The sequence below is a fragment of the Heteronotia binoei genome, chromosome 5 (assembly GCF_032191835.1).
Source record: "Heteronotia binoei isolate CCM8104 ecotype False Entrance Well chromosome 5, APGP_CSIRO_Hbin_v1, whole genome shotgun sequence".
Taxonomy (NCBI): domain Eukaryota; kingdom Metazoa; phylum Chordata; class Lepidosauria; order Squamata; family Gekkonidae; genus Heteronotia; species Heteronotia binoei.
In genome coordinates, this window is record NC_083227.1 from 28,847,641 (window position 1) to 28,868,669 (window position 21,029).

General features: G+C 47.1%; 2 protein-coding genes across 3 annotated transcripts in view; one reads left to right on the top strand and one right to left on the bottom strand.

Annotated features, from left to right (window-relative positions):
- Positions 1 to 21,029, bottom strand: part of LOC132571892 (uncharacterized) — an 851,656-nt gene that overhangs the window by 761,731 nt on the left and 68,896 nt on the right. The window lies entirely within an intron of this gene.
- Positions 455 to 14,017, top strand: LOC132571242 (zinc finger protein 431-like). 2 transcript variants are annotated; one of them, XM_060237975.1, is made up of 6 exons: positions 455 to 545; positions 4,448 to 4,948; positions 5,391 to 5,505; positions 6,112 to 6,182; positions 6,398 to 6,524; positions 11,740 to 14,017. In XM_060237975.1, exons 2-6 carry the CDS (start codon positions 4,571 to 4,573, stop codon positions 13,449 to 13,451), a joined length of 2,403 nt encoding a protein of 800 aa, XP_060093958.1. In that variant the 5' UTR covers positions 455 to 545; positions 4,448 to 4,570; the 3' UTR covers positions 13,452 to 14,017. The 2 variants fall into 2 exon arrangements, with proteins under 2 accessions (XP_060093958.1, XP_060093959.1); XM_060237976.1 differs by having other exon boundaries at positions 471 to 545; positions 4,496 to 4,948.

Genomic DNA, 21,029 nt, shown 5'->3' on the forward strand with positions numbered 1-21,029 from the left:
ATCCTTCCGAGTACCCAGCTTGCTGGGGAGGGGAAGTGTAGATGACTGGGGAAGGCAATGGCAAACCACCCCGTAAAAAAAAAGTCTGCCGTGAAAACCTTGTGAAAGCAACGCCACCCCAGAGTCGAAAATGACTAGTGCTTGCACCGGGGACTACCTTTACCTTTAATATTAGCTGGCAAATGCGAATCAGGAGCTGGGAACCAACTTCAGCCTCGTTTTTCTGAGACTGCTGAAGAGCACGGGATCCTCTGAGAGCGCAATCCCATGCAGAGGTACGCCAAAGCAGCCCCATTGAGCTGCATGGGGCGTCGCCGAAGCTCCCGATGGGAGGGAACAGCAAACCTTTTCCCTTTGCAGCACGGAGAGGGTTAAAGTTGCAAAGCTGTTTGCTAGAGAGGCTTAGCAAACCGGGCGGGGTGGGGGCGAGAGAGGAAAGGCTCTTTTTCCGGGGTGGGGTTTTTTCCTGAGTTGGGAAAGGGGAGCGGAAGGGATGCAGGTGCAAGCAACAGGAAAGAAAAGTCGTGCCGCGGGATCCCGGGAAGGTAAACTTGGGGGTGAAGTGGGGTGGGGTGAAGCTTTGAGATCTCGGGAGGGAGGAAGGCTGCGGTCATTCTCGGCCCCGGTTGTCATAGGGTTGCCAACTCCCGGGTGGCAGATTCCTACAAATGGGGGGAGGGGGAATTCTGGGAAATGACAACTTTGACAACCCTGAGAGGCACCAATTTTGGACTGCTACCTAAGTGGCGTTTGTTTTTTTGGTGGAGGAAATGGCGATAATGACTTTTAGCACAAGGCAGGTTAACTGTACAGACCTGATTTTTGGGGAGGGGGGGCGGGTAGGGTTGCCAAATCTAATTCAAAAATATCTGGGGACTTTAGGGGTGGAGCCAAGAGCATGGCTGTGACAAGCGTTATTGAACTCCAAAGGGAGTTCTGGCCGTCACAGTTAAGGGAACCAGAAAGCTGGGGGGGGGGGGGGAGGAGGGAAATGTCTGCTGGGCACTCCATTATTCCTTATGGAGACCGATTCCCATAGGGTATGATGGAGAATTGATCTGCAGGTATCAAGGTTGTGACAAGCGTTATTGAACTCCAAAGGGAGTTCTGGCCGTCACAGTTAAGGATCATCAAAAAGCAGAGGGGGGGAATGTCTGCTGGGCACTCCATTATGGAGACCGATTCCCATAGGGTATAATGGAGAATTTAAATGCCTTCCCTCCATTGGAAACAATGGATAAGGGCACCTTCTTTGTGGGCTCATAGAATTGGACCCCCCCAGTTCAATCCTTTTGAAACTTGGAGAGTATTTTGCGGAGAGGCACCGGATGCTATGCTACAGATTTGGTGCCTCTACCTCAAAAAACAGGGGGGCCCCAGAGCCCTAGATACCTGCAGATCAATTCTCCATTATACCCTATGGGAATCAGTCTCCATAAGGAATAATGGAGTGCCCAGCAGACATTTCCCTCCCTCCCCTGCTTTCTGATGACCCTGAAGGGGGGGGGAGGGCCTCTAAACCGGGGGATCCCCTGCCCCCACCTGGGAATTGTGCAACCAACAAAGAGCAATGCGGATAATGGAGCAGGGAAAAAGGTTATAAAACCTCCGGGGAAACCAGCCTCCAGTAATATACAAAATTATTTACTACTATTATTATTTACAAAAATGCTTCTAACATTAAATATAGAAATATACAAAGATAGATACTAAAGGAACATTCACCCTTCACCCAAAGTCACTCAGAGACCAAATTAATGTCCAAATCTCATATCCAATGGGTGCAGGTAGAAATTCCAATGGTGAAGTTTTCCAGGGAGACCAGCGTTTATGCTTCGGCAATTCCTGAAATAGACCGTATTGATGGAAAGCATTTACAAGTGTCAGCATCTGAAAGGTGAAATGGTTTCTGGAAGCTTGTTGAAGCAAATGCAAAACATGGGATTAAGTACAACCACATAGCGTACCACTTTTTGTGCCTTGCTGTACAGAGGAAAGTCTTTTGGAGTGCTGGCAAAGTGGGGCAGACCATGCTGATGTAGCCGCGCCCCTAGTGTCCACCTTCTGCCGCCCACCAAGTGGAACAAAAGACACAGGGGCATACATCACTGTGAGGATTGTGGTGTGAGCAACAGGATCCTTGTAGAGTAGACACACCCAGGATTGCTGCTTACAGACAGAACTTTATTTAGCAAGAACTCACAGGAATACGATTCTGACTGGCTTGGCACCAGAGGGTGTGGCTTAATATGCAGATGAGTTCCTGTTGGACTTTTCCCACAAAAAAACCCTGTATGAAACAATGGTGACATCAGGGGTGTGTGGCCTAATGTGCAAATGAGTTCCTGCTGGGCTTTTCCCACAAAAAACCTGTATGAAACAAATTGTAACATCAGGGGGTGTAACCAGATATGCAAATGAGTTCCTGCTGGACTTTTCCTACCAAAAAAAGCCCTGCTTACAGTGTCATTTGGAAGTACCCCCTTGCAGCAAAATGGGTGCACTTGGCTGAGTTCTGCCTCCTGCATTGTGGTTTGGGAGGCAGAAACAGCATCCTTTTGATAGGTGAGAGAGAAACATACCCCCAGGGAATGCAACAGAGAAACACACAGACGCAGTCACAAGAGGCATGGGTTTAGGTCTTGCGACGGGAGATGGCAGCAGCAAGAATACAAAGCTCACCTTTTGGTGACTAGGAGGCCCAGAAAGGTCCCCAATAGGATTGAATGGGATGAAGCGTTCATATTTCAAACATGAAGCATTTTAGCTGGTCACCCCCAATCTATTGTCCCCAGCAGGGCACCAGTGACATCCTTAGTAGCTATCCAGAGATGTTCTAGGACTGGATTTAGGCTTGTTCCCAAACAGGCTGGACTCAGGAGAGCAGTCCTACTGTCAGGGTGAGCTGAAATATGGGGCCAGGAGAAAACTGTGGTTCTTCTCCAGATGAAAGACTTTTGATATGAGCCCCAGAGGGCACTGAGGTCATCTGGGAAAAAACCAGTTGAATATCCCTGGGCCAAGGGAGGCCAGACTGAAGGCCACCTGGGACCGGGCCTTCTCTATCACCGCTCCACTACTGTGGAATCAACTCCCTGAGGAGGTGAGGGCCCTACGATGTTTAGATGGATTCCGTAGGGCCTGTAAGACCCACCTTTTCAAGATGGCCTTCAACTAGTGACAAAACTAGTGACAAAGCTAGAGGCTGCTGAAAATGCTTTTATTCTTTGAAACTCACTGATAACCTGCTTATAACGCTTTATTGTTAACGCCTTACTGTTATGCTAATTTTAATAATTTGTAATTGTTTTAACTATGTTTTTATAAGTATAATTGATGTAATGTGTATTTTATGTTGTGAGCCGCCCTGAGCCTGCTCCGGCGGGGAGGGCGGGATAGAAATAAAAAAAATTATTATTATTATTATTGATATATGCCCTGCTTCTCTACGTAATAAAAACTCTGAGGGATACTGTTTGCCTGGGCTGGTTCCCCTTGGAAAGAGAAAGTTCTGGAGCCTTGTGGCATCTTATTATTATTCACTTTAGTGCTAGAGACACTGGCAGAGCTGAGCATGGGTGGAATCCAGAAAAATTCTCACAGGTTAACTAGTCCAGTATCCCATATCAGAGGCCCAGAGGGAGCGTTTCTGCACCTCAAGATTCTTGAGCCAAATCTCACCTAAAGCCTGTCCGCCTTTCTCTGGCAATCTCAGCTGCTCATTCTTCCCACAGACACATTCTTGCCCCCCTTCCCCTTAGCTGGGTGCAGAGCTCTTGACTAAACACTTCAGGCCTATTGAAGAGATACATACAATAGTTAATGGGTCACCAGTCTCTTTTGCCCTTCTGGGACTACCTTAAGAATTAGCCCCTCAGGAATACTGAACCAATGTAATGAGAGGCTAAGTTTGTAACACCCTTAAAGAGCTAAATAGAGACACTTAACTTTCCTAGAGAACCAAGATGACATATCTAGAAGAAGAAGATATTGGATTTATATCCTGCCCTCCACTCTGAATCTCAGAGCAGCTCACAATCTCCTTTATCTTCCTCCCCCACCTCTGTGAGGTAGGTGGGGCTGAGAGAGCTCTCACAGAAGCTGCCCTTTTAAGCACAGCTCTGCAAGAGCTATGGCTGACCCAAGGCCATTCCAGCAGCTGCAAGTGGAGGAGTGGGCAATCAAACCCGGTTCTCCCAGATAAGAGTCCGCACACTTAACCACTACACCAAACTGGCTCTCCAAAATAGCTTGGTATGTAATATGGCAAAATAATATTAAACCTGGTGCACAGACCACAAGAATCCTTTATGTTCTGATCCACCAGGGCAATTCTCACTTGTCTCCTGGGGCTTTCTTCCAAGGTTTGTGTTTTTCAGGGTTGTATCTCCATTCAGTTTTATTTTCCTGTTGACATGCTTCTGTCTGCCTCTCTCTGTCCCACCAGGGAAAAGCCTCTTTCCATAGCCAAATGAATAAAGGCCTTTTTTTAAAGTCAGAAGTGATTCAAGAGAAGAGTAAGGAGTTGGAAGAGCAGGACTGAGAAGGACCTCGAACTGGCAAGAGAGCAATGAAAGACCCCCTTCTCCTCCAAGCTGGGCATAGTGTTGAATTCTGGGAAAGAGCTATCCCAGAGATCCTAACTAAGGATACCATGACCTCAGACATACATTGCCGACATTTCTGGCAGTTCCGCTACCATGAAGCAGATGGGCCCCGAGAGGTTTGCAGCCAGCTCCATGGACTTTGCATCCACTGGTTGAAGCCGGAGAGGCACACCAAGAAGCAGATATTGGACCTGGTGATCTTGGAGCAGTTCCTGGCCATCCTGCCCCAGGAGATGCAGTTCTGGGTCAGAGGATGTGGACCAGAGACCAGTTCCCAGGCGGTGGCCCTGGCCGAAGGTTTCCTCCTGGGTCAGGCAGAGGAGAAGATGCAGGCAGAACAGGTGAGGGGATTTCCTCCAATTCAACCAAATTTGGCCTTATCCTAAAGATTCCTTGAGAGATATTTGTCCAAGTCTTAATTATCCAAATGGGAGATTGAACAGCTTCCCTCAACCCTGTCTTCTACTAGAATATTTCTTATCCCTCCAGATAACTCACGAGTTCTGCTGATGGGAAGGGTGCAGAGTTTAGGTCTGGGGCAGGATCTCTTCTTCGATTTGTTCCTTTTTTGTAGCAGAAGCTCCTTTGCATATTAGGCCACACACCCCTGATGTAGCCAATCCTCCTGGCACTTATAGTAGGCCCTATACTAACAGTCCTGTAAGCTCTTGGAGGATTGGCTGCATAAGAGGGGTATGGCCTAATATGCAAAGAAGTTTCTGCTACAAAAAAAAGCCCTGGTTCCATTCCATCTCTCACCCCTCTCCCTCATGGCTGTTTCAGATGTGGGGACCATCTATGAAGGTCGAAGCTACATTTCCTGAGGTGGAAGGAGCTTCTTTGGAGCAAGGACAAAGTGCACAAGCCCAGGAGCATCCCCAAGATGCCCTCTCCTGTGGTAAGAACTCCTTCTGCCTGTATACAATTGGGGCAGCCCATGAATTTGATGAGTGGAGAGTTCAGCTCAGGAAAAGAATTACATACTTCTTCACATAACACATGGCACTGAATGTCCACTAAATGTGATTCCTCTCGGAGGGTGATTAGACAAATTTACAGAGGGCGATTCCTCCCCTTATTAAAATATTCACATCTCACCTGCCTTCCATAAGAGGAACTCAGGGTGACTCAAAAAAGAAAAGGTAGATGAACCTGGGCAGAGCTATTCAACCTGGTGATGAATAAATGGAGCCTCCACTTTCTGGGGCAGCAGAGCACTGAAAACCAGTTTCTAGGTGCCAGTGAAAAGGGAAAAACTGGTTTCTTTTCCTCTACTTACATGGGCGTCTGGTGGGCTGGTGTGGGAAACAGGATGCTGGAGTAAGAACATAAGAGAAGCCATGTTGGATCAGGCCAATGGCCCATCCAGTCCAACACTCTGTTACACAGTGGCCAAAACCCTCAAAACTCAACTCAAACTCCTGGGAATGGGGTGCATGAAGCAAGCAAATGGAATAGGAAGTCACCACAAACACTCTTCCTTCCTCCTTTCTCTTATTAATAGGCAGTGAAGAGACGCTGTTGAACTGTCATCTTTTCAGAGGTGTGGACATGACTGCTTTACCTACATTCCAGGTAGGAGAGATGAGCGGTGGACAGTCTGGGTCCCCCCTCCTTTCTCAAGGGGGCTTTTGCTCTTGCCATTTCTACAAAGCATTCGGGTAACATAGACTCAACACCAGTCCTTTTACCCATGTGAAGCCATACGTCCTGTTCCATCTCAGACTACTCCCAGTGTGCGGTTTCTGCCTGGCATAATCTCTGACAAGGGAGTCTGCTTTTTCTTTCAGTGTCCCTTTTCTTTTGAGGAGGTGTCTGTCGGTTTCACCACAGCAGAATGGGCCCTGCTGGATCCAGGCCAGAGAACTCTCTACAGGGAAGTCATGCTGGAGAACTATGGGAATATAATCTCTCTGGGTAAGGATCTTTCACAAGGGCCAACGGTGTGAATTGTTAGCCTTGGGATGAGGCATGAATCAAACAGCAATGCAGCCTTTTGATGCCTTTCAGCCTTCTTGCTCAGGGGCAACTGAGGCCACTGTTGTGGCCCTCATCCAAGCTAGAGAAGGTGCCCTGGCCTGAGGCAAAGGTGGGGATGAGAGGCCCTCAGAAAGACTCTGGAAGGGGCCTGATCCTTATTTCTCTGTTCCCAACCTTCCCCCTGCATGGGATTACTAACATTCGCTCTGCTTGTGGTCTGGAAGTGATCCTGTCCAAGAACCCAAGCTTGGGTTCCCCTGAGTCACTAGGTCAATGTACCGTGCCTGTGTGTCACCATCTGTCCAGTTTGGAAGGAGAGATTCTGAACTGTTTGTGTACTTTGCCATCTTTTAATTGTTAATTGCTTTATTTTTTTAAAAAAATATATATTGTATTAACTGGTTTTTAACGTTTATGCACTTTGTTACCTGCCTTGAGCCCGCTTGTGGGAAGGGCAGAAGATAAATATAATTAATACTACTATTACTACTGCTGCTGCCACTAATAACCTGTGCAGCGAAGTATGCAAACATTTCAAAGATGCAAACATTTCAGAATTCCTCCTTCCAAACTGGACAGATGGTGACAGGATGGGCACGGTACATTGACTAGTGACCAAGAGGGGACCCAAGCTTGAGTTCTTGACAGGATCATTTCCAGATCACAGGCAGTGCAGATGTTGGTAATCCCATCCATGGGGAGGATCTGACCTCTTCCAGAGACTTTCTGAGGGTCTCTCACCCCCTTTGCTTCAGGCTAGGACGCCTTCTCTGACTTGGGTGATGTTCACAACACTGGCTTCAGTGGCCCCTGAGGGTTCCCAGCTTAGGCCTCAGTTGCCCCTGAGGGAACCCAGTTTAGTGGGTTCAAGAGGAGAATGCACACAAGGAAAGAAACCATGTGTGTATATATATGTGTATGTATGTATGTATGCTCCATTTTGCCACCACGAAAGGGCAGTGAAGAGACACTATATGCATGCCCTTTCGTGGTGGCAAAATGGAGCACCCTGATTGGTTGGGACTGTGCTGCATCAACCTTTGGCTTGTCAAACCATCAATCAAGGTCTGTTACATTCCATTAGCTGAGGGTGGGAGGAGGAGGAGGGAAACAGCCACAGAAAGCCTTTCCCCAGTTGGCGGAGGGCTCCTGGGTCTTCCTGATGAGTGTGTAAAAGGAAGAGAAGCAATCAGAGTCCCTCTGCTTAGAGCTGCTCTGCTTTCATTTTCCTGTTAGTCTTAAGAAGTTGATTGAAATACAGCAGATTGTTACAGTCATAAGTTCCAGTGAGTAAATAGCTCCAGTGAGTAAATTGCCCCCGTGAGATCACAAAAGTGTGTGCTTGCAAACGGTGTTTATTTGGCTGCTTTGTGTGAGAGAGTGTGCATGTGTTAAATTTCATTTAGTGGAAGTGCAGTCAGCTGCTGGGGTACAAGGAAATGAAGACTGTATTCAGGGGCAACCCTACAACCAAGCTTGGTTCTGTCAGTAAAAGGCTGGGGGAGGAGGCCCTTTTCAGGCCTATTTTGAAAGGCCTATTTGGGGCCAGTCCTGATTAGGGCTGCCAGTTTCAGGTTGGTGGGAAATTCCTGGAGATTTTGTGGTAGAGACCAGACTTTGGGGAAGCCAGACTTTGGTCAGGGGAAAGGGCCCAGCTAATGCCATAAAATCTACTCTTCAAAGTAGTTATTTTCGCCAAGGGAAAGAGATTTGTTTTCTGGAGTTCAGTTGTGATACTAAAATATCTTCAGCCTCCTCCTGGAGGTTTCCTACTCTAGACCTGGCAGCACTCTCTGGGAGACTTGATGCCATCTGACTGGCATGACTTAACTAGGCCTGGCTGTTGGTCCTGCTCAGAAAATGCAAACAAACAAACAAACCCAAACCCCCTGTGATATACTAGCTAACATAATTTAGTAGTTATATAAATACTTTTAAACACATTATAAAGAAGTGCAACTTTACAAGATTGCAAAGAAAAGTCCATCCACCAGTGAGCACCTGGATGTAGGCTCATTTAATCAAAAGTCTTTTTCAGGAGTATTTCTATTTTCTTCAAAGTTATCAAATTCTTATTAATGTCTTCTCTAAATAGATGTAAAAGCCTTCTGAATTTGTTTGGAAAAATGCTCTCTGCAAGCTCTTTATTTTCTTCAGAATGTCTCATCCTGGAATAAACCGTGATGATTATAGTGAGGTAAAATATAAAGTTGGATGGAAGTGGATAACTTTAATAATTTTAAAAAATATATTCTTGATTATTATTAAGAATTGACCTCTTAATCCCACTTTATGCTTGAAGCAAGCCAGTCCTAAACCTCTTCCCTAACCAGATGCAAAAGCCTTCTGGATTTGGCTGGCCAAATATTCCCTGCATTATATTTATATTAGGAGCCAGCTATTTCTGAACCTCTTTTCTAACCAGATGCAAAAGCCTACTGAATTTTGATGGCAAAATGCTCTCTCTGAAAAGCTTGAAAACTCTATGTAAAGAAAACTATTCTTCGTAACTCCATGCAACTGTGTCTTGGATATCTCTTAAAGGTGTAAGACACAGATATAGTAAATATTCAGTGACATAATGAAGATTCATAAATGGTGTTCCTTAGGGAAATAATAAGTTTCTAGTATGATTTTAAAATGTTTTAAATACTTCATTCATGTATCATTGAAGGGGATGGTGCTGCAGTTATTTAGTAAATGTGAGAAATAGAGCCCATTTCATCTCTTAAAATTATCATATTTAATGTACATTTAAGTGGAAGCATTACATATGGCTTCAGCCCACAATCACTTTAACAGCCACTGTGACATGACAGCACTTCAGGGCAGAGTCTGCCAGACCCAGGTTTCTACTGTGGAAGCTGACTGGGGGATTTTGGACCAGTCACAGACTTTCAGCCTAACCTACCTCACAGGGTTGTGCAGATCAAAAGGGGGAGAGGGAAATGATGTCAGCTGCTTTGGTCCCCACTGTGGAGAAAGATGGCCGGGGGGGGGGGGAGATGGAAAGCTGAAGTCAGGGGCAGACAAGGGTAGGTTGATGGTTGGCTGGGAAGGAGAGTGGGTTGCCAAGTCCAGGTTGGAAAATTCTTGGGGATTGGAGGTGTGGAGCCTGGAGCGGGTGGGGTTTGAGGAAGTGTGGGAACTCAGACAAGTACAATGCCATAGACCGCCCCCCCAAACCATCCATTTCCTCTTGGGGAACCATTTTTGCCAATCTCCAGGTGAGGCCTGGAGATCACTCGGAACTATAGCTGCTCTCCAAATGGGCAGCTAGCCGTTCCCCTGGATAAAATGGTACACTCTAAGTCATTATACCCTGCTGAGGTCACCCCTGCTATGACAGCCAGTGTGACATGGCATTTGGCACTTCAGAGCAGGGTCTGCCAGACCCAGCTTCCTGCTGTGGAAACTGATGACTGATTTTGGACCAGTCACAGACTTTTAGCCTAACCTGCCTCACAAGGTTGTTGTGCAGATCAAAAGCAGGAAGAGGAGAATGATGTAAGTTGCTTTGGTCCCCACTGCAGAGAAAGACTGCACTTTTCCAAGATAGAGGCTGCAGGGAGGGGGGAGGAGATGGAAAGCAATCTGTCCCCATCTCTTTTGCCCCCCATCCCTTTTTTCTCAAGATACCCCTCCTTCTCTGCTAGCCTACCCCACATATCCCTACTTTCTCCATTTCCCCTCTCAACAACTGCCTTGACATACTTTGTCTCCCTCTATCTTCCCCTTGCCTCCTCAGCTCTGCCCCCCCTCAGCCAGGAAATTCACCCATAGCAAATTTCTAGTGCCTGTTGTATTTCTCCCCACAATGGGCCTTATTAGTAGCTTTTAAATATATATTCAGTGATGTTTTTACATCCTTCATCAATGTATATATGTAGCGCAGTTTCTACAGCTCATGAATAGAAACACAAGAAAAGCTAACTGTTCTATCTAATACATGAAACATCTGGTATCACATGGTACCTCTTGCTGCAGCATAAGTATTCCAGCTGTAGCCCAAGTTACTCTACATAAAACTATTTATCATGATGAAGCAAGAAAATGTCCAAGTGTACTAGCATGGCATGAGCCTAAACTTTGCAGACTTTCCCTGTGGTTCTTCTGTCTCTAGGGTCAGGTGGACTAAAAGACCCACCTGAGGGAATTTTCCAGAGGCTGTCAACACATTCCCAGTACCCCCTCCCTCCTGATTACACAACTGGCTACAGATTCTCACAATTAATCAACTGCCACATTCATGAGTTTGGCCTTGAAAAAGATAAGGATGTTAAGAAGAAAAAGAGATTGGATTTATATCTCCCCTTCACTACCTGAAGGAGTGTCAGAGCAGCTTAAATCTCTTTTCCCTTCCCCTCCACACAGCAGCCACCCTGTGAGGTAGGTGGGGCTGAGAGAGCTCTGATAGAAACTGCTCTTGAGTGGAACAGCTCTCAGAGAGCTATAACTGATGCAAGATCACTCCAGCAGCTGCAAGTGAAGGAGTGGGGAATCAAACCCAGTTCTCCCAGATAAGAGTCTGTGCAGTTAACCACTACATCAAACTGGCTCTCAAGGAGAGTCAAATCATGAACACCTGCAAATCAGACCAGGCCACTTAATAATCACATTAACACTTGGGAACTAGGGTGCTTTGCCTCACAGATTTGCCCCCCTTATTCTGACTGGGATTGTGGGCTGTGATCTTGACCATGATTCTGTCCATTTGCAGCTGCTGGAATGGCCTTGGGTTAGCTATAGCTATCGCAGGAGTTGTCCTTGAAAGGGCAGTTGCTGTAAGAGCCCTCTCAGCCCCACCCACTTCACAGGGTGTTTGTTGTGGAGGGAGAAGATGTAGGAGATCGTAAGCCGCTCTGAGTCTCTTGATTCAGAGAGAAGGGCGGGGTATAAATCTGCAGTCTTCTTCTTATGAAATCCGGAGTTTCAGAAATTCCTTCTGGGCAGGAGCTCAGCTGTGGCTCATGAGGGGATGAGGTATCATTAAATATAAGATATTCTAGGGAAAGATAGCTGGTGGTAGTGGTTAAGATTAGGCAAGCTGCAGGAGGCCAAAGGGCCTTCAGTCCTTTCCTCCTTCAGTCACATAGATGCCTTTAGACCTTAACTGGTTGATATCAATGGTCTCTCTCTCTCTTTATCGCAGCAGAGGATGATCAGAGCAACAAGGAGGGTGAGGAACATGATCAGCAGTTGCCAGATGGAGTTAGAAATGAAGACTTGAAAGAAAACAACAGGAATCAACACAGACCTAAGAGAAAGAAAGGCGGCCATAAGGTTGAGAAGCGAAATGGAACAAAGTGTAATGTACATTTTTTAAAGCAGAAGAAAATGAAGGCACGTACATGCATTCAGTGTGGAAAGTACTTCAGAAACAGATCACAGCTTCTTGTGCACCAAAGAATACACACAGGGGAGAAACCTTTTGCATGTTCAGACTGTGGAAAGAGATTCGGTTGGCACGGCCATCTTCAAGGGCACCAAAGAACCCACACAGGGGAGAAACCTTTTGAATGTTCAGAGTGTGGAAGGAGATTCAGTGAGAATGGCAGTCTTCAAAGACATCAGAGAACCCATACTGGGGAGAAACCTTTTGAATGCTCTGTGTGTGGAAAGAGATTCAGTCAGAGTTTCCATCTTCAGATGCATCAGAGAAGCCACACAGGGGAGAAACCTTTTGACTGCTCAGAGTGTGGAAAGAGATTCAGTCGGCACGACCATCTTCAGGTGCACCAAAGAACCCATGCAGGAGAGAAACCTTTTGAATGCTCTGAATGTGGAAAGAGATTCATTCGGCATGACCATCTTCAAGTGCACCTACAAACCCATGCAGGGGAGAAAGCATTTGAATGTTCAGACTGTGGAAAGAGATTCTGGTTGAGTGGTGATCTTCAAAAGCATTGGACAACCCACACAGGGGAAAAATCTTTTGAATGTTCAGAGTGTGGAAAGAGATTCTGGTTGAGTGGTGATCTTCAAAAGCATTGGACAACCCACACAGAGGAGAAACCATTTGAATGTTCAGAGTGCGGAAAGAGATTCAGGTTGAGTGGTGATCTTCAAAGGCATCAGAGAACACACACAGGGGAGAAACCTTTTGAATGCTCAGAGTGCGGAAAAAGATTCAGGTTAAGTGGTGATCTTCAAAAACATCAGAGAATCCACACAGGGGAGAAACCTTTTGAATGCTCTGAGTGTGGAAAGAGATTCAAATTGAGTAACAGTCTTCAAAGGCATCAGAGAATCCACACAGGGGAGAAACCGTTTGAATGCTTTGAATGTGGAAAGAGATTCAGTCAGAGTTTTCATCTTCAGTTGCATCAGAGGAGCCACACAGGGGAGAAACCTTTCAACTGCTCAGAGTGTGGAAAGAGATTCAGTAGATACGGCCATCTTCAAGTGCACCAAAGTATCCACAAAGAGGAGAAAGCATTTGAATGCTCAGAGTGTGGAAAGAGATTCTGGTTGAGTGGCAACCTTCAAAGGCATTGGAGAATCCACACAGGGGAGAAACCTTTTGAATGTTCAGAGTGTGGAAAGAGGTTCTGGTTGAGTGGCGATCTTCAAAGGCATCGGAAAACCCACACAGGGGAGAAACCTTTGGAATGCTCAGAATGTGGAAAGCGATTCAGTCGGGGTGGTGATCTTCGAAGACATCAGAGAACCCACACAGGGGAGAAACCCTTTGAATGCTCAGAGTGTGGAAAGAGATTCAATCGGAGTGGCAATCTTCAAAGTCATCAGAGAACCCACACAGGGGAGAAACCTTTTGAATGCTCAGAGTGTGGAAAGAGATTCAGTCAGAGTGGCCATCTTCAAAGGCATCAGAGAAGCCACACAAGGGGAAAACCTTTTTGAATGTTCAGAGTGTGAAAGAGGTTAGTTGGAGTAGCCATCTTCAGCTGTATTAATTAACCCATGCAGTGGAGAAACTTTTTGAATGTTCAGAGTTTCAGTAGGAGTGGCCATCTTCAAGAGCATCTAAAAACCCACACAAGGAGGAACCATGTACCTTCTTAGCCCATTAAAGCAGCTTTTCTCGTATTCCACATCCAAAAATAATCACACACCATAGAAAGCACTGATACTATATAAACACTTGTAGAAAGCTTGAATCAAAACAAATCTTTCTCTAAGCAGGAAGAAATATTAAAAATACTTAAACTGTGGAAGGAGCTTTTGTTTTATTTTTATCTTTCCCCCCTTAAAGCTAATAGTGTTAAATGGACACTACACATTTTCCCCTTCAGGCAGTTGACAACCTTAGATTAAGTGTTTCTTCCTGAATCAGGGAAAACCAAACTCAGCTAAAGAAAGGTCATTAATGAGGTTATTGTTTGTATCAGGTTTGTATCAGACTTTGTGTTCTCAGTGGTTTGTGGAGATTTTAAATAAGTTGGGCTTCATTAAATGCGTCAAAGGATTAGCTGTTTCAATTGTGTATAAAGTTCTTTAAAAGTCCTCTTGCAAATGCTTGAGACATGGACCTTGAGCCATGATTGATCCTCATAAATGAACCAAACCCAGTTTGCCCCCGTTCATGACGTTGGTCAGTTAAGGTCACAACTTGGTGAATCTGGGTTCAAATCCACTTCAAGCCTGGAAGCTCTTTGGATGCCCTTTAGCCCATCACATTTTTAGGCTAACAGATCTATCTTTCCTTCTGTCTGTCTGTCTGTTTCCTTCTCAAAACTTCTATGATCAGATGACCTTGAGAAATGACTTTTTAAAAAACATCTATTTACTAAAGGAAAATATATTAGGAAGAAATTTGGCAACCAAGTAGGTTGTCTTCCTGTTTCCAGTGTGATAGCAGATGCTCAAGGCTTTGCTCAGCTTTTGGAGCTTTATTTTTATATTTCCCCCCTTAAACCTCCTGTTGGGGTGGGTTATATTTTCTTATTTTCTTTCTTTCTCTGCTATTCCCTGTTTTATCTTTACACTTACTGAAGTTTTCTGTGTCTTTTTAGCCTTGGCTGGCTTTGCTAACCTGCTGGGGCCAACAGCTCCTTTTTCCTGTTTCCCTCTCTTGTTGGTTTATCTCTTTTAATCACTATTTATATTTCACTGCTATTTTTTTCTTTTTTATTCTGTTTCTATTCTGTTTCATTCTGCTAATTGATTAGAATAAATATTAAAAAGGATTTTAGCTTATATTCCAGTACTGTAGAGAGTTCTGGTTTCCGATGTGAGACAGCAAACTCAAGGTGGTGCACTGCTATTGGAGCTTCTGTTTTACTTTATTCCTGTCCTTTCTCTCTTAAGCACCTATGCGGGGGTTTAATTTTCTTTGCTTTGCTTCTTTGCTGTTCTTGAAGTTCTTGCTGTTCTTATTTGCGTCTCTTTAGCCTGGGCTAGCTTTGCCAGCCTGCTGGAGGCAATGGCTCCCTTTTCATGTTTCTCTGTATTGTTAAGGGCGGGCGGGGGGGTGGGGGTGGGGAGTCACATAAAGATGGTGGTTTACCTCACTTAACCCCTGTTTGTTTTCTGTTTTAATTTGAGTTTACATCATCCTACCTCCCCTTTTCAGGGTTGGAATTTGCAATTGTTTTTGGCTTGTTTAAATTCATAATAACGTCACAGCTCTCCAGGCTAACAGACCTTGCAAAACAGTTGTAAGATTACATTTTTTTAAAGGGGCAAGGCCTTCTTTGAAGTGATATGTTTGATAGGTGTGGAAATCTTAGGACTTCCATATTTATTTACTAGTGGTAACCTGCAAGGACTTGTCTGACGCAGCTCTCATTTCTCCCTTCCTGCTATTTCATATTTCCATTTCCTCAAAGACCTCGTAACGCCTCCTTGTTTCATGCTTCCTTCTTTCCTTTCCTGCTGGCCTGAAGAGGCAGAAAAAAGATTGAGTCCACAGGAAGCTTAAGACCAACCAAGTTGTATTCTGGGAATAAGCTTTTGCCGGGCTTTTTTTTGTAGCAGGAACTCCTTTGCATATTAGGCCACACACCCCTGATGTAGCCAATCCTCCAAGAGCTTACAGTAGGCCCTGTACTAAGAGCCCTGTAAGCTCCAGGAGGACTGGCTATATCAGGGGTGTGTGGCCTAATATGCAAAGGAATTCCTGCTACAAAAAAAGCCCTGAGCTTTTGTGTCCATGTGCTCTTTGAAGTGTGTACGGACACATCAGCTAATACCCAGAATATATCTTTGTTGGTTTTCAAGGTGCCAGGTTGCACTGTAAGATCGGTTTTCCTTTGAAATCAATCCAGAAACTCCAGTTGGGGCAGAACGCCATGGCTCAGCGATTATCGGAAGCTAGATGGAGCTGCATATGATCCCCATTCTACAGTCACTCCACTGACTGCCCACCAGTTACTGGGCTCGATCTAAAGTATCGACTATTACATAGAAAGTCTTTCCTGGCTTTGGACCCTCATATTTGCCAGATTGCTTCTCCCCTTATGTGCTGCCACAACAGTTTCAGTCAACTGTGTGAGGTCTTCTTCAACAAGCCAGGAGAGCAGGCGCCCAGGCAGGCCAGTCCGTAAGTAGGGGCCACAACAGAGAAGGCACATACAGGGCGTTTTTTGTAGCAAGAACTTCTTTGCATATTAGGCCACATCCCTCTGATGTAGCCATTCCTCCTGGAGCTTAGTGCAGTAGGCCCTGTACTAAAAGCCCTGTAAACTCTTGGGAGGATTGGCTACATCAGGGGTGTGTGGCCTAATATCCAAGGGAGCTCCTGCTACAAAAAAAGCCCTGGTCAGTTGTTGATTTTGCCCATTTACCAAGTGGCACCTAGAGGAGGCCCCACCCAGAACAAAGCCGTCATGGTAGAGCAAAGAAGAAGACTGTAGATTTATACTCCGCCCCTCTCTCTGAATTAGAGTCTCAGAGCGGCTTACAATCTCCTTTTATCTTCTTCCCTCACAACAGACACCCTGTGAGCAATGTTCCCTCTAAGCTGCAGAGTCTTGTAAGCAAAAATTCTACTTTGTGAACTATTTGCATTGAAGTTGTGAGCTACTAGCATTAAAGCTGTGACCTACTGCACAAATTAGTGTGTTCTGGGGTCATCCTTCCTGAACGAAGACAAAAATGTGTAAGCTGGAAGCTAAAAATCTGTGAGCTAGCTCACGCTGGCCCAGCTTAGGGGGAACACTGCCTGTGAGATAGGTGGGGCTGAGAGAGCTCTCCCAGAAGCTGCCCTTTCAAGGACAACTCTGCAAGAGCTATGGCTGACCCAAGGCTCTTCCAGCAGCTGCAAGTGGAGGAGTGGGGAATCAAACCCAGTTCTTCCAGATAAGAGTCCATGCACTTAAGCACTACATCAAACTTGCTTTCTCACATTTTAGATTTTGGACTCTCAGATTCGGAGTGGAGGGCAGGATATAATCCAATATCATCATCAAGAGCTGAACTTGGCATGGGTCACGAAACCAGGCCGGAATCTACACAAAGGAGCGTGGAGGGGAGGAACTGCCCCCTTGTTAGAAGTAGAAGGACAATCAGAAATCAAATCAACAGGACTAAGGAAGAAATAATCCTGTGGAACAAAAAAACATCTTAATCAAATGGTGTGAAAGAACCTGGGACCTTCTGCATGCCGAACAGATACTGTACTGCTCACCTGCCTTTTGCCTCAGTTCCAGCCTTTGGTACACCATGTTTTCAAATGGCCAGATAGTTGTGTATAAGTCGTTAATGCCCAATCCAATTAGGCTTTCTTGGTCTCCAAAAAAAATTTAAGAGACACTAAATACAACTTGTGCTGCTTCGGGTATTGTTTAGCCCAGGGGTGTCAAACTCATTTGTTATGAGGGCCGGATCTGACATAAATGAGACCTTGTCAGGACGGGCTGGGCCGTGTTGGGCCGGGCCATGTGTGTACCTATTTAAGATTAGGTGGCAGAGATAAAAAAAAATTTAAAGGACACAAACATGACTGAAGATTTTTAAAAAGTTTAAAACATGCTTAAAAATTAGCACTTGTTGATCTTAAAAGGTTCTTTGTATTTCTCCCATGGGACCCAGGGAGGAAGCTCTGGCTCTTTCCCTCCCTCTCCAGGGGACCAGAAGGGAGAGGAGCCTCAACCAACAGAGAAAACTGAGGTTTTGCTCTGTAGCTTCTGTGTGATTGAGCAAGCCTTGCAAAGCAAGTTGAGATGCAGAAGGAAGCAAGAGAGACGAAGTAGGAAGCAGGCAAGAGCCAGTTGCTCAGGGGCCCAATAGAAGTTCTCTGGGGGCCTGATTTGGCCCCCAGGTCGCATGTTTGACACCCCTGGTTTAGCCCCTACTTCTAGCCTACTACTTTGACTTTTCTTTCTGGCCATTTTATTCAGATCATTTTGAGAATGATTCATCCTTTTCTGTCCTCCTCCAATTTTCCAACTTCCTTTTTCCAAGTGATGTTTTCTTCCAAGAGGAAAGGACCCCCAACCCCAGACACACACATACACACCTAATCCTGTCTGGGAAGCTCCATTCTGATTAGTCAGGCCCGTAGCCACAGGGGGCCTTGTGAGGGCACTGTCCTCTGACTTCCAGGCAGCCCCCACTGCCAAATCCTGGGGGACCGTTCTGGAGCACAGTTTGCTTTTTTTCTTTTTGCCATGGCTGAGCTGGCGAAGCGTCATCAGCAGCAGCAGGAGCTGGAAGAGCTGAGCAGGGCACAGTGGATCGCAGCAGCAAAAGCAGCAAGTGAGGAGGAGGGAGGTGGTGAAAGCTGTGTGGAATGGGCCATGGGGGATGGATCAAGCTACTGGCTGCAAAGTGCCGGGAGGGGAAGAGGGAGGTGGAAGGACACCCCCCTCACTTGCACACAAGGTGCAGTCCCTTCTTCACTCCAAAGTTTTAGGATTGGCTACACTCAGAGCCTTCAGCTTTTGCCCTACCCCAGAAAGCTTCTGAGAAATGGCAAGCCCTGCAGTGGACAGGAAAGGGTGCCCCCTGACTTTTTAAGAAGCCCCCCCACACACACACTTTTAAAATCCTGACTACGGCCCTGCTTGATTGGTACTCGTCGTTTAATAGAAAGGCAGCCTTTTGAACGTGGTCTTTTACTCCTCTCTCACCCAACCCCACCCCAGATTTGCCCAGAAAGTATCGGGAAGGACAAGCAAGATTCCTTTCTCCTGCTCTGATCCTGTTTCCCCTGGTTCCAGGAGGTGGAAATGTCCTGGAGTAATCTCTGGGTAAGGTTGTCAAGTCCCCCACAGCCTCCGTTGGGGGACTTTTTAAAAACATGTGGTGCAATGATGTCACTCATGACATTGCACTGTTGATGTTGCATACCAACCACTCTAGGAGTTGCGGGGAAAGCTTTATGGTTTTCCTGGACAGTCTAGCAATTTGGGAGGGAAACTCTATGGTACCATAGAGTTTGCCTCCCAGATTGCTAGAGCATCCGGGGAAAACAATAGAATTCTCCTGGAAGCTCCCAAAGCAGCCGATGCATGACGTTAAGAGGAGATCCCACTGTTTGGGATCTCCGGGGTGGGAGAACCTACAGGGCCTACTGTAAGCTCCAGGAGGATTGGCTACATCAGGGGGTTTGTGGCCTAATATGCAAAGGAGTTCCTGCTATAAAAAAGCCCTGCTTCTAAATTAAACCTTCCCAGGATCTGGCTGCATGGCTTTTCCATCTTGGGCTGTGTATATTAAGCCATTAATGTTCTCTCCCCCCCCCATTTAGAAGCAAACTCCTCCCCCACCCCACTCCTCTCTTTTCTAGCCTCCCCTCGCACAGCCTCTCTAACAGGATTGCCAGCCTCTAGATAGGGGCTGGAGATCTCCCTCTTTTACAACTGATCTCCAGCTGACAGAGATCAGTTCCCTGGAAGAAAATGGCTGCTTTGACAGGTGGCCTCTAGGGCACTGTACCCTGCTGAAGCCCCTCCCCAAACCCCACCCCCTCCCAGATCCACCCCTGAAGTCTCCAGGTATTTTCCAACACATATCTGGCAACCCTAAACAAATAGTTCTATGGTTTTAACTCAGGGGTGGGGTGTAGAAAACCCCCAGGAAGATCTCATTTGCATATTAGGCCACACACCCTGATGCCAAACCACCCGGAACTGCATTCCTGCACCAAAAGTGCCGTGGGTTTAATCCTTTCAGCACTGTAGACAAATGAAAACTGTGTCCTGTCCTCTCCATGAGGTAGGGTGGCCAGACCGTCCCGGTCTCCCGGGACTTTCCCGGTTCTGGCCACCCAATCCCGGCTCCCGGGCTGCCTATACCGGGACCATTACAAACTCCCGGTATAGCCAGCGGGGAGCCGGCGGGCCGCGCGTGCGGGCCGGGAAGGCGGGGAGTGAGGCAGCCAGCGTCCCTGCGCGTGCGCACAGCGGTGTGCGCATGCGCAGGGACGCTGGCTGCCTCACTCCCCGCCCGCGCGCGGGGTCCAGAGAGGCCGGCGCTGGTCCCTGGAGGCCTCCAGAGGCCAGCGCCGGCAGCGTGGAGAGGCCTGCGCTGGTCCCTGGAGGCCTCCAGAGGCCAGCGGAGGCTTCGTGGAGAGGCCTGCGCTGGTCCCTGGAGGCCTCCAGAGGCCAGCGGAGGCTTCGTGGAGAGGCCTGCGCTGGTCCCTGGAGGCCTCCAGAGACCAGTGGAGGCAGCGTGGAGAGGCCAGCGCTGGTCCCTGGAGGCCTCCAGAGACCAGCGCCGGCCTCTCCGGCCTCCGCAGCCGCCGCCAGCAGCCCGGAGGAGAGGCCGCCACCGCCCTGGATCCAGGTAAGCCAAAAGCGGGGGGGGGCTGGCGGGGGGGGCTGGCGGGGGGGGGGCGGCTGGCCTTCTTTCCTTCCCTCCCTCCCTCCTTCCTTTCTTCCTTCCCTCCCTCCTCCCTTCCTTCCTTTCTTCCTTCCTTCCCTCCCTCCTCCCTTCCTTCCCTCCCTCCTCCCTCCCTCCCTTCCTTCCTTCCCTTCCCTCCCTCCCTCCCTCCCTTCCTTTCTTCCTTCCCTCCCTTCCCTCCCTCCCTTTCTTCCTTCCTTCCCTCCCTCCCTCCCTCCTCCCTTCCTGACTGAATGGGCCACTGGCCTGATCCAACAGGGCTTCTCTTATGTTCTTATGTGACACAGTGTGTTGGACTGGATGGGCCACTGGCCTGATCCAACAGGGCTTCTCTTATGTTCTTATGTGACACAGTGTGTTGGACTGGATGGGCCACTGGCCTGATCCAACAGGGCTTCTCTTATGTGACGCAGAGTGTTGGACTGGATGGGCCACTGGCCTGATCCAACAGGGCTTCTCTTATGTTCTTATGTGACAATACTGACTTTGGTGGACCCAAGCACTGATTCAGTGTAAGGGAGCTTTCTGTTTGTGACTGGAGTGGACAATACTGTCTTTGGTGGACCCAAGCACTGATTCAGTGTAAGGGAGCTTTGTGTTTGTGACTGGAGTAGACAATACTGACTTTGGTGGACCCAAGCACTGATTCAGTGTAAGGGAGCTTTGTGTTTGTGTCTTCTGGTGCAATTTTGT